This window comes from Asparagus officinalis, chromosome 5 (assembly GCF_001876935.1).
Source record: "Asparagus officinalis chromosome 5, Aspof.V1, whole genome shotgun sequence".
Classification (NCBI taxonomy): Eukaryota; Viridiplantae; Streptophyta; class Magnoliopsida; order Asparagales; family Asparagaceae; genus Asparagus; species Asparagus officinalis.
In genome coordinates, this window is record NC_033798.1 from 100,926,254 (window position 1) to 100,939,074 (window position 12,821).

At 39.3% G+C, this 12,821-nt stretch overlaps 1 protein-coding gene across 3 annotated transcripts in view; it reads left to right on the top strand.

Moving 5' to 3' along the window:
- The window catches only part of LOC109840391 (protein At-4/1), a 15,150-nt gene continuing 8,769 nt past the window's right edge, over window positions 6,441–12,821 (top strand). The window contains exons 1-10 of one of the 3 annotated variants that reach the window (XM_020409019.1): window positions 6,441–6,611; window positions 6,759–6,864; window positions 8,565–8,620; window positions 9,445–9,522; window positions 9,592–9,665; window positions 9,745–9,878; window positions 9,958–10,053; window positions 11,440–11,519; window positions 11,643–11,745; window positions 11,910–12,268. In XM_020409019.1, the coding sequence (XP_020264608.1) occupies window positions 6,816–6,864; window positions 8,565–8,620; window positions 9,445–9,522; window positions 9,592–9,665; window positions 9,745–9,878; window positions 9,958–10,053; window positions 11,440–11,519; window positions 11,643–11,705 (630 nt within the window). In that variant the 5' untranslated portion in view covers window positions 6,441–6,611; window positions 6,759–6,815 and the 3' untranslated portion in view covers window positions 11,706–11,745; window positions 11,910–12,268. Of the gene's footprint in view, window positions 6,612–6,758; window positions 6,865–8,564; window positions 8,621–9,444; window positions 9,523–9,591; window positions 9,666–9,744; window positions 9,879–9,957; window positions 10,054–11,439; window positions 11,520–11,642; window positions 11,746–11,904; window positions 12,269–12,821 lie in introns of those variants that run through there. The other 2 variants (XM_020409018.1, XM_020409020.1) reach the window with 2 other exon arrangements.

Genomic DNA, 12,821 nt, shown 5'->3' on the forward strand with positions numbered 1-12,821 from the left:
CTCCAGTGTGCCGGAAGAGGCTTTTAAATGGGAGAAGGACAACTTGACTCCTCCTTGAATTGTGGGGTGTGACCACATCTTCTTCAGAGACGTCTAGCTGCTCCTCGATACCATGAATGGTCATTCCAGGGATTGTGCTTTATGTCCTGTCACCTACGATGGGAAGGCCCATTCTTGTATGTGAGGCAACAAACGACTGCTATCCGAGTGGATTTGACCAGCATTAATGAACCGCATTTATGAGTTCGCAGATCGATGAAGTGTCTGTCCGATCACTTGTACTGTGCGTGACCGCCCGGCGTGCTTTGAGCACGATGCTTTCTCCTTTCCGGTCAGGAGAGGCGGTGAAGTAGGGGTACAGTACTCGAGTGTGTCTAGCCAGCTTGCCGAGTGCCGACGGATCCAGCTCTTGGTTCAGACAGCCGAGGTGAGTCGCATTTATGAATGCTCAGGTTGACTCGACGCCTGTCCAGTCCTTCGCGCTGTGTGCACTGTGGGCGGCCGTTTGACGGTCCTGGGGTACTGTGCTCTCTCTCCCTTCGGGTCGAGAGAGATGGGAAGGTCCATCTCAGCACGTGGGGTAGTGGATACCCAGCTGTACTGACGGTTTTGGGGCTTGCTGGCGGATTCGACTCCGAACTCGGGCAGGCGAGTTGAGCGACGAGCGAATTTCCGCCATCCTGATCGACCCTGACTCATGCTGGCGAGTCGACCGTTAGGCGAACCTGGACTTGAGTATAGTCGACGTCTACGCGGTTTAGGTCCGTGCCAGAGAATTGGGCGTGCGAACTCTTCTCGTAGGCAAATTTCCTGTAGACCCATAGAGGTATTTTTTACCGTCTACAGCGAGGTTCAGCTATTCAGGCGAACTTCGCTTGTCAGGCGAAATTCAGTTATTCAGGAGAACTTAGCTATCAAGTGAAGTTTGCTCGGTCAGGCAAACTTCCATAGTTCGCCAGTTTAGCTAACCTCACCTGTATGGCTTGGCTCGCCTGTTTTGAGGACATAGCAAAATTTTGACTTCATCAAGTATATCAGCAGGGCTCGCCTGCATAACTGAGTCTGCTTGAATTGAGGACTTAGGAAAAATTTCCCTATTTTCAAAGAGTCTTAACTTCTTCAGTTTGTTTGTTTTTGTAGTGGCTTATTCTAAAGAGGCTCTCCCTAGGGTCATTGCTATTGGCCATGCCAGCGGGGTAGGGTTCTCTTTTCCAGCCAAGTTCCCTATTCATGAACATGTACCAATTTTCTCCCCTGACAGCTCTGTGGAGCTAGAACAGAGAGTTTCTGAAGGACATTATCTCACGCTTTGAGAACTGATCACGGATGCTACGATGACTGACTCAAAGCGTAAGGAGAGGAAGAAGCCCAACTTTCTTTTTGGTGACGCAAAAGCTGATCCAACAAGCCTGCTTCTTGGTGAGAGCAAATGGCTGCGTATTGTCGACGATGTCCGTTATTTCATCCTTGCCATGCCAAGGGGATTTTCGATCATAGAGCTATGATCACTCTCCGTACCGAGGGTGATGAACTGGAATTTGACCCCACCCAGGATGGAGTCACTTGTGGCCTTTTCACAGGCTCGAAAGCTGGGTTTAGCATCGGCAACTCGAGAAAGTGTGTCACTGCTCTGCACCCTGGTCTACTGCAGAGTGATTTGACAATGGGGGAGACAGCGGTGGTAGCTGAGACCTTCCGCCATTACTTCTTCAATGCCGGGGGTCAGTTCCCACCAAAGGATTTCAGAGCTCCAGGGTGGATCCACTCTGCACCAGGCAATACACTATTTTGGTCTCGAATCACCGAGTTTGTACTAGAAGAGAACTCTGACCTACAAGATACAGAGTTATATACTGCTATCAGAGCCACACAGTTTGGCCTCAAAATTAATGTGGCACAATTCCAGAGCATCCTTGAGCTCTACTACCCCGAGAGTGGCACGTTCTTCACTCCTAACGGAGAGCTAGGCCTCGCGCTACATGAAATGTACGAGGTCTCAGGATTGTCAATAGGGGAGCTCCTGCATGAAGAGTGTTAGGTCTCATGTTTATGAGTCTACTATCTAATCTAGTTTTGATAATTAACAAACAATTCCTAACATCGATTTGTTGAGTGTTTTGTATTTGCTTGTTAGGTATTCTACAAAAAAATCTTATGTTAGAGATTGGATGAAATTAAGCTTAACGATGACATTCAAAGGAGGTTGGCGAATACCAAAATGAAGCAATGATGAATTCAAAGTCAAATACAAGATCAAGCTTCATCCACAACCAAGTTGAGCTACTATTGAAGACCTATAGTTTGGGTATATTAGTTTAGGAATTTATACTTTGTGTGTTAATGCTTAAATCTCAAATATTACACACATACACGTTTTGGTTTTTATAGCTTTCAAGTTTAAATAAATATGAAACAAATATACTTGTTTATATACATACATATATGTTTCATATTTATCATTTTTGTTTATTGAAAATAATGTGTTTAGCCACATAAATATAAAACAAATGAATACAAATTGTATACACTCATATTCATTTCATGTTTATATGTGCTTGATATGATTTCATTGAAATCAAGATTTGAAATCATGTTTATTGTTTTGAAAGATTGCAAAATATGTGTATTTTTTATAAAACTTTGTGTTATTGATTTATGGACTAAATAATCTTAGTTTACATCTTTTATTTAGTCTCTAAATCCATACAAGAGTTTTCAAAACTTTGTTTAAGTCAAAATATCAAAAACAAGTGTCTTGACATTTTGTATTTTGACCTAGTTTGCAAAATGATGAGTTTTCACAATGGAAAGTAAAATTTAAAAAAATTCTTTTTGTAACATGTTCATTTTCATGTTTATAAACATTTCTCAAAGTTTTACATTTTTAAAATTTGTTTGATATTTTTAAACAATGTTTAAAGTTGATGCTTACTGTTCATATCAGGTCATGTGTACGTTTTAAGTCGACTTGCTACAATACCAAGTCGACTTATAAAGTGTTGCGTAGATGGTGTTTTTAATCTACTGAGTCGACTCATAATATAACAAGTCAACTTATACTATATAAGTCGATTCATACCTTTCATAAGTCGACTTACAATAGAGTCATTGCGCAGTAACGACTAGTTTCCAGATTTTTGTTGTTTTGTAATTTTTGTTAATTTTTGCTAGTTTTTTGAGCTTTGTTTTCCCACCCTATATATACCCCTTTACCATAAACATTCTAACTAACTTAAGAAAACTTTTAAACAAGTTTACTAAGGTTTTAAGGGTGTTTTTGAGTTTGTTTTACAAATGTTTATGTGAAGAAGTTTTCACAAGAGGAGGAGATCATTTCTTTCGTGTTTGGACTTCAATCTCAATCTCTCTCACTCTTGATTTTTAGAAAAGTTTTGCTAAACTCAATCTATATTTATATTAGTTGTTGATTATCATTTATATTAAGCTAGATTATATATTGAGTTTGCATTTTATTATACTCATTGCTTACACACTCAACTCACTTGAGCTTTTGGTATTTTCACATATTATATATTTTGAGTTGTAGGGATTGTAATATTGAGAGTGAGCTTCATTAAGTTCTCATCCATTATAGAGAACAAAACTTGTATTTGAGCCTTAATTATGAGATCACATTGTAATACACAAGGACACCGAGAGAAGTGGTTGGGAGAGACGGGGTCAATTCCAAGAGGAGTGACGTCAATAGTAAAGCCTAGGGAGAGGTGGTATATCCAAGTACTTGAGAAAGGTGACACAGGCTAGGCCAACACTTAGAGGGTGTATTATGTAGTTATAAGTGTGAGAGTTGTAAGAGTTTTCGGTAAGCTAGAAAACCGATTTGTGTGGAGTTGTAAACGTTTTCGGTGAACGTTGAAAACCGGTTGTGATAGTGGAGATTCTCCTCGTGAGTGAGGAGTGGAGACGTAGGTCAAGAGTGACCAAACTCCGTGATCATATTGTGTGTTTGAGTTTACCTTGGCGTATTATTTGTGCTCATTGCTTATTGCTTTCTATATCGCCATTATCTCATGTTTATATCACCCTTGTTTTAATTACATATCATTGCATATAATTTTGTTGTATATCATAATTGCTAGGATAATTGTTAATAAGTTTTAATTTAGCATTAATATCAAATTAGATTAGCATATACCCTACTCACCCCCCTAGGATAATTTCAAAGAGTACGTCCCCGGACAAGGGAGATTGACTATCTCTCACACAAATTTCCCCAAGTGGTTGAGACTTTTTGGGTGTTGCTCTGCCACTACCACATATGCCTGCATAATGTCGAGGCGGTAGACCATGTGGGCAAGAGGAAGATGAGCCAAGGGATCAGTCACAATAATTGAGCCGATTATTTGTTCCAAAACACTGACGATAAGACAAGGCATATTCTGCCCCTGGGTGTTTGTGATGAGACGATGGTGGCGAAGAGGATTTTTGACTGTAAGTCGATTTTGGACACCCTCGAATCTGATAAAGGAGGGTTCAAGGCAGGAACAACTTTCTAATCTTTCCACCACCAAGTTAAAGTCCCTATTTCCAACAAGGCCCTGCTTGTCGGGTACTTGATGTTGTGGCTAAAGAGATGTGTGGTTCCCACACACTCTTAGTTGAGGTCATCTACCTCGCAGTTCGTTTGGCTCACAGACGATCCTACGCGCTACTTCCTGCTATGGTAGCGTGTATCCAGAGCAGGTTACGTAATCTGACAACACAATTTTGCAAAGTGTCGTATGTTGAGGGACATGATGGAGAATAAGTGGCTAAGACTACCAACCCACGCGTCAACCTACCGTACACTTACCTAATGACTTGGTTCGTGATGCACTGCGAATGTTTGATGAGTGCACCGGCAGTGTGTCGGGAATGAAAGATGATTCCCTTCATTTAGCGATTGGAGCGATGCTCATGGAAGTACAACTACATCGCTGAAATGAGGAAGGCTCTCTCCTATTTCAGCAATTACAATTTCTATCGGTGCTTCCCCTACTTTTCAGATGGGGGATATAGCGACTCTTTTATGGACGTGCCAGCGGCTGATAATTATAGTTCACTATCCTTGGGCAACTTCTGTTGGCTTGTCAACATCCGGCCGGGCTATCATATCTTCAGAACGGGCTCGATCTGTCACATAGAGCCCTATCCCATGCCCCGGTTCGCCTGCCACTCGCCACCCATCAGCCACCCGCCGTCCCGCCCGCCGCACCGCGGCCACCCTCCACCCAGGTCGCGCCACCACCGGCCACCGCCGCCGCCCTGTCGCGCCACCCGTCGGCCTTCCCACCGTTCTCCCATCGGCGACCACCGGCACCCCGCCGCACCGTCGACCCGCCGGCCGGCCCCACCGTCGCCCGCCGTCGGGCCGCGCCAGCCACTCGCTGCCTACCCGCTCGGTGCCGACAGTCATCATTCGCTCGCCCACCTCAAACGGCCGCGGCACCCGGACTGTCGCCCGCCGTCGCCCACTCACTGCCGCTATATAAATGGTCAAACTAGTTTGACCAAAATAGTATTTTCAAAACATATTTGAAAAAAAAAACATCATGGCATTATGTTTTTTACAAAAACACAACAAAAAAACACATTGATTACTAAACACACTCTTATGTTTTGGAAAATGAGTTTCTCGATATTTTTAATAGCTGAACAAACGAATCAGAAAACATTTTATCAAAACATTTTCTCGGGTCGCAACCATTTTCCATGCTTTTATACTCCAGCCAAACTGCCCCAAATACTGGATATTGATACGCGAGAGAGAGAGAGAGAGAGAGAGAGAGGAGAATGAGTCTTCGACGGGGCTTCGGCGTCGAAGACTCGAGAACTCGTGAGCGGATTTGGGGTAATTTTACCTATTCTCGTTAATTCTCATCCTTTATCGCATCTTCCTATATAATTGCTCGATTTTAATGTTTTCGAATTCTGAGTATAAATCATCAAATTTTAGTTTTAATCGATGCTTCCATAGACAATGGCAGCTCTGTTCTTCTTGAAATCCCAACCTTCTGAATTTCGTTCTTATGTATATATCCGTATCTGTTCTTTATCGTACTGAGATTTAGGGCAACTTTCGTTTATTTTGGGTTAATGCAGCCTCATATATACTTTACAATCCAGTGATAACCAAAGTTTGTTTATTTTCCTCCACATTATGATGCGATCTTCTCTATGTTCTATTGCTTTATATTTAGAAACTTCTGTTTTTGTAGAGGAGGGTTTCTTTTAGGGCCAGCAATTTCCTCTTTTAGCTTCAATTTGCTCCGTGTTTAACTGTTTATCAATGTGCTTTCATCTCTCTAACTCTTCACTTCTGAGAGTAGGAATTCCTTTTCCTTTTTTTATAATAGAAAACATGGGAGGGTTTTAACTTTTATATAAGCAATGGAGAACGAAGCTGATAATGCTCTCAACCTTCAAACAGGAAGATCAGTCTGTTAAAAAATAAAGTCTAAATGTGTGACTATATATCTCCAAAAATCAGCTGAAGTAACTCACTGTAGCTTCATTAGATGTCAATTATGCTCCAAAAGAGTACACAAATCAAGTTCATGACAGCAGAAAAAACCAGCCCAGGATCTCCTCAATTTGCTTAAATGAACTAGGTATTGTTTACTGTTGTATCCCCTTTATAGTTCTTTCACATTTATTAATTGTGTGTATTTGCATGTTTGAGTAAACATCAGAATTGTTGTGACGAGCAAGTTAATTCTTCTGTTCTACTTCTTTTATCTTGTACATGATACACTCAGGGGTACAGAGATGCGCTTTTAGAGATCCGTTCATTGAAGTTGAACTATAGCCATGAGATGGCAAGACGTGAGGCTTTTGAAGCCTCCTGCAATGCTCTCAGGACAGGTTAGTAGAACTTACCTCATCAGTTTGATTAAGGAAATTTTTAGATGGTTCTTCCTATCTTTTTTCTTCGCGATTCATCCACGGGAACACATCTTAGACGGTCATTTTCCCGTATAAAAGAAAAAGTTCAATAAAAAAATTTCAGCTGCTTTTTTTTCCTTTTTCTTCATTTTCCTAGATTTGTATGTGGGATGTACCTTACCTACTAAACATTGCTCTACTAGAAATCAGTCTTCTATATAATTCCTAAGGGCCTTCTTTTGTTGTTATTGTGAGCTTGACAGGTTTTATTGTTAGACTTGGTGCAATTGATTAAAGAAAAATAACCTTCTGCCAAATTGTATTCCCTTATAGTTTTCTCCTCTAGTTTTCTCCTCCCGAGTTAAAGGTACTCTTTTTGAGAAAATATGGTGGGTAAAGATAAAATCCTCCGTTGCTTCATTAATAAGAATTTAACAAAACATCCCGAGAAAGCCAAAAGCATGCTGAAGCAAAAAAGAGTTAAAAAGGGTCTTTCCTGTGACAGTAATACAAGGTTCTGCATTAAGAAAATACTCGAGAGTCAGAATGTTTTCTGCAAGATTGTAGTGTTTAGGAAAAATGAAGATGAAAGGAAGAGGTGGGAAAATTTTCCTTTCCCTTTCTGACATATAGCTCCTGGTGTCATTGTGTTCACTGAACTACTTCTCTCACAGAAAATAAAAAGAGGAAGATGATAAAAGATATCATCATACTCATCAACAACAAACTTTTATTCCCAAATCTTCGGCTTACCTACAGGCTACAGGAATTGCTTTCGAGTACAGGAATGGAAAAAGACCCTGAATATTCTTTGAAGCCAATCAAACAAATGAACAACACACTAGAGTACTAGACATGCAAGTGAGTGCGAGCACTTTTCCATGCTCCACTCCTACACACACATTTATGTATGTTTGCCAGTGTGCACTAGCCACTGTAAATATTGATAAAACATTGTTAACATTGAACCTAATTAATAACATGTTTTATAAGTTCTGCGGAATACTCACTGCTTAAGTATGCCTCGGGGAAAGTTGGAATACATATATTTGATGGCAACACTATGTTTGTAGTGATGGTTTTTAGTTTTCAGCACCTGAGGACCGTGCGTGTGCGTGCGTGCTGGCGTTGATGGGGCTTGGTGGGCGGGTGGGGGAGGATGTGGTTGGGCGGTGTTTGGAGTGAATGTGCGTTTTTTTTTTATTCTGTGTTGTGTGGGGGTGGGTTGGGGAAGATTTTGGGGGAAAAAAAAAGACGGAAACATGATAAATGTAAACGTTTGTGCTTACATTTGCTGCCCTGTTCCCTGATGTACCAACTAGAAAAAGTTTGGACCTCACTGAAAAGCTTGACTTGAGTATGTTTCTAAGTCTGTATTTGCTTATCAGATTGCCTTGCTTGAGGCATGTTGTTAGGTCAAAAATGTGTGATAGTCTATATTCAATACTATACCTGAAAACACTAGTAATGTATGATGGAAAAGAAAATAATACTGAAAAAAATTCCTAGGAGAGAAATGATATGATTTGAGCTTGACTGTTTACGGGTATTAAACCTGAGAGTTCTATGCTATGGTACACTTCCATTCTGCTAACAGTGCTTTACTGTTGTGAACTAAGTAGTTGAAGAATGATGATTTTTTAGATACAGATACTGACCACTGTATGGACTGGATGCAGATAATGGACGCTTGAGAAAGTTGTATGCTGAATCTTTGACCAAATTAACAAGCCAGGTATTATCATTTTTGTTTGGCAAGTGACAAGAGAAACACGATTGCTAGTTATTTCTCTATATCTTTGTACACGTATGTAGCTGCATCCCTTTCATCATTAGAACTGTCAGAGTCCAATTATGAAACCTTGGTGAGTGATTCGTTAGAATATTTCTATGTAATGGTGCATTTTCAAGTTGCAAAATGATATTCAGTTTTTCTAGTATCATCACGAGTCGACTATTAGTATACTTAATTTTTTTGAACTTAATGGTGGATTGTTGATGCAAATTATGAACTGCAACTCTCTCGTCGCAGTCACATTCTCACCATCTCTTCTACTTGCTATTTATGAAAGCGTATTGAAAATTACCTAGGCCAGTAGTGTTATTTGGTCATGGAGGAATATAGTGGTCCGAGTTGTTGATTCGTCGAGTGTAATGAGGTGAAGGAATGTGATTGGAACAATGTAGTGCAATTCGTTGACAAAGTGCTAGGGCTATTTCATAATTCACTGACAAAGTGCTGGGCATGAAAAAAAAAACATTTCCTTTTGGTTGTTTCGCAATTCACTGACAAAGTGCTAGAGCATGAAAAAAAATACTTCTGGTTGTTTCACTTCTGAAACACCTCTAAACTATCCATCGATGCACCTGATGATATTTTCTTCTCTAGCTTTTACTTGATTGTAATGTTTTAAACATTAGAAATTGTTACACATCAAATATCAATGTGAAATTGAATGAATAGGTGACTGGTACTTCACATTTTTATATGTGGCTGCATGACACTAGATCTATTCATTGTTAGTTGCTAATTGTATTTTAATCATTACCTTAAGACAGATTAAACATCACAAGAAATGCCAAAGCTTGAAGGAGGAACTAGGAAAAACAAGTGAGAGGTTGCTTACTCTAAAAGATGTAAGTCACCTAAATTCACGACTGATGTATGGCGGATTACCATTATAAGGGATGTTATCATTCGAACAGGAGTATAGGAAAACTATAGAAATGCTTGATCAAGAGAATGAAAGGAAAATCAATGATCTAGAAAAGCAGATCAGGTAACTATTTTCTATTTTAGAATCTCTTATCTTGTTTATGTTGAATTCGGTAATTTAATTTCATTTCAACCAAAAGCAGCTGCTATTGTCTTCAAAGAGCATCAGATGAAAATGTCATAAAGAAACTCCAACAAGAATTATCTGCTCATGAAACTCAAATATACAATCTGACTCGCAACTTGGAAGAGGTCACTGCTAATGTGGATTTTAAATGTAAGAATTTGTTCTTTATTTCAGAATATTTTTATTCTGATTGTATCAAACTGTTGATGGGTTTCTTCCTTTATGCTAGACAATCGTGAGATGCAAGAATTGAAGGATTGGATTATAGTTGAACAAGAGGAGAAAAAGCAGCTGTACAAGAAACTCCAAGACGCAGAAAATGAGTGTAAGCACACTAAAGAGCAGTTACAATTTACAAACTTAATTTCATCCTCTCTTTTTTAATGAAATTGTCATTCTTAGTCGACTGATTTAATTTTTTGGAACCTTTGTATTTGTTAACCTACCTGCTTCTGTGCCTCTAGATAAATTTTACTTTTGCACAGGGCACACTGAATTTTCATTATACTTCTCTTTGGGAGGCAAAATGATGAGGCAATGCTCACTCGCATTTCAAAAAAAGAAGCACACATTTGTTTATACAAGCAAACTAGAATCTGAATCTTCTGATAATAAGAAAGTACAGAGGAACAATTGTGTCTATAAGGCCTGCCATAACAATGAAATGACAGAGGAACAATTGTGTCTATAAGGCCTGCCATAACAATGAAATGACCAAGTAGACGCCTCAGTTGATGATACAAAGTAATACAACCCTTGACCTTTCCCATGAACCCGAGAAAACCAAGTAGACGCCTCAGTTGATGATACAAAGTAATACAACCCTTGACCTTTCCCATGAACCCGAGAAAATAGGCCCGTATCTCTACTCATGTTGCTTGTATCTATGTAGTCTTCTAGCTGATTGGTGTCCAAGCATCTGGATAAATGTTGGTTGCCTCCTAATTACCTGCAGAGAGAGATTTATCACCTTCCTAGTGTCAAACCTGGTCACACACATGCCCAGCGGATGGAACTATCATATGTGTACTGATTTGCTGCTTTGGCTTCTTTGCTCCATATATGCCTTGAGTCTCCCCAGTGTATTTTTATTCTAGATGAAACTTAACGGATTAGTTGAGCCTGGATAGCCTTCAGTACTTTTTAACCTGTGCCAACACACAGAACTGGAGAAGAACGTTCTGTATTGTATCAAGACTGCAAATGTAATTGATCAACTTTGTGTGTCATAAGATTCAGCCTTGCATTTTCTTTTGCATGGGCTTTCCTGAGATCAAACACATTCTTACAAAGTTACCGGTAAGCAGGACTAGCGAACACGTGTTTAGGAAAACCAATGTTCAACGCTGGTGCCATACTACATTTTTTTTATTACACACGTATGTTTTGCCAAAGGGATCAACATGCCCAGGGAATATATTATTATAATAGGGAAGAAACAGAAACAGTTTTATCATATGACTGTACTGAGCTGTATATTTGTACTACTTTTACTGATTCTGGCATCAAATCATTCATATGAAATATTTGAATAGTGTTTCCTTTGTGTGATCTTTGCAGTTCAATTTTACTGGTTTAGCCGTCATATTGTATATATGCACATTAAGAACACTTGTATTTGCAACACAGAAGGAAATGCTTTGTCATACTTGAATGTCCCTCATTCTGTCATTTATTCAACACTATTGAACTGCATTTTTTTGGCGTATAGTGCAAACCATGAGAAATAAGCAAGCAGAACAACAAAGGGAGTCCATCTCTATCCGTCAAGTTGAAACGCTAAAGCAAAAGATTATGAGACTCCGCAAGTCCATCTCTATCCGTCAAGTTGAAACGCTAAAGCAAAAGATTATGAGACTCCGCAAGGAGAATGAGTCACTAAAACGGCAGAAAGTTGAAACGCTAAAGCAAAAGATTATGAGACTCCGCAAGGAGAATGAGTCACTAAAACGGCAGAAGCAAGGCTCAGATTCATGACAGTCTTCACAACCTCTCCCTTTTGTTATAACTCCCCCAGGTACATATCGGAAGCGAATACGCGTAGTATTTTTTAACTAATGTGAATATCTCTTCTTCTTTTTTCATTCCTTATTTTTGGACAACATGAATGATAGAGTTCATATGTTTACAACTTAACCTTTTACCTATAATCATTTGATATATGCTTCAATGTCAGCTTAGAAGTGCAACTGATGAGAATATTTTGGCAAAACACCAAAGCCCATGAGACTAGGATGCCATTATGCCATATAAAATTTGGGTACCCGCTGGTGCACCTCTTGTACGAGGAAACTGTATCCATTCTTTACCTTGTTCTCAAATAGTGAATATATACACAGACTGAGTTCATTCCGAGTGCTATTCAGATCTCTATTGGGTATCATGATGAGTTTATAGAATAATTCTATATTATGTTACGAATTTGTTTATAAATGTGTTGGAGTTAAATATTTGGTCCACAACTGAAGTATAACTAAGCATAACAATGTGTTGTAGAACATTATACAGCTATCACATCCATGAAGAATTCATATCCATGATTTTCTGAGACAATGTGTTTGTCGATCCCATATCTCATAGTACTTGATACTTGCATCTGATATAGTGTGATTTAGCTCGGTATCATCCTTACCATTGAACCAGGCCTTAGTTGGGGCGCCATAGGTACCTAAAACTGCGTATTCCCCTGTGTTTAATAATATTTGCAATATTGCTATAGAAATTTAAAACTCGCTGGAAAGCTATCAGCCTGCATTGCCTGCTCTGCTCATCATGGGAAGGTCACAAGTTTAAGTAGCCGCAAACACAAGTTTGGAAGTTAGAATCATCTACCTTATCAAAAAGGGGGTATGGAAGAAAATAAACTTAAGATGCTGTGGATTATATTACCATGAGCATACTAGCGCTCTATTTAATCGAAATAAATGATTATAAATTATACGTGAATGACGGAAGCTCTTTAGGAGTAGGCGATTTCACTATATAAACTAAATCAATCCTTGAAAATACATTGATAACATGTTTAATACAGTATAACAGTAGTTAACCATCTTCATATTCCTTTCTCTTCTTTTTATCCCACCGCAATTCATG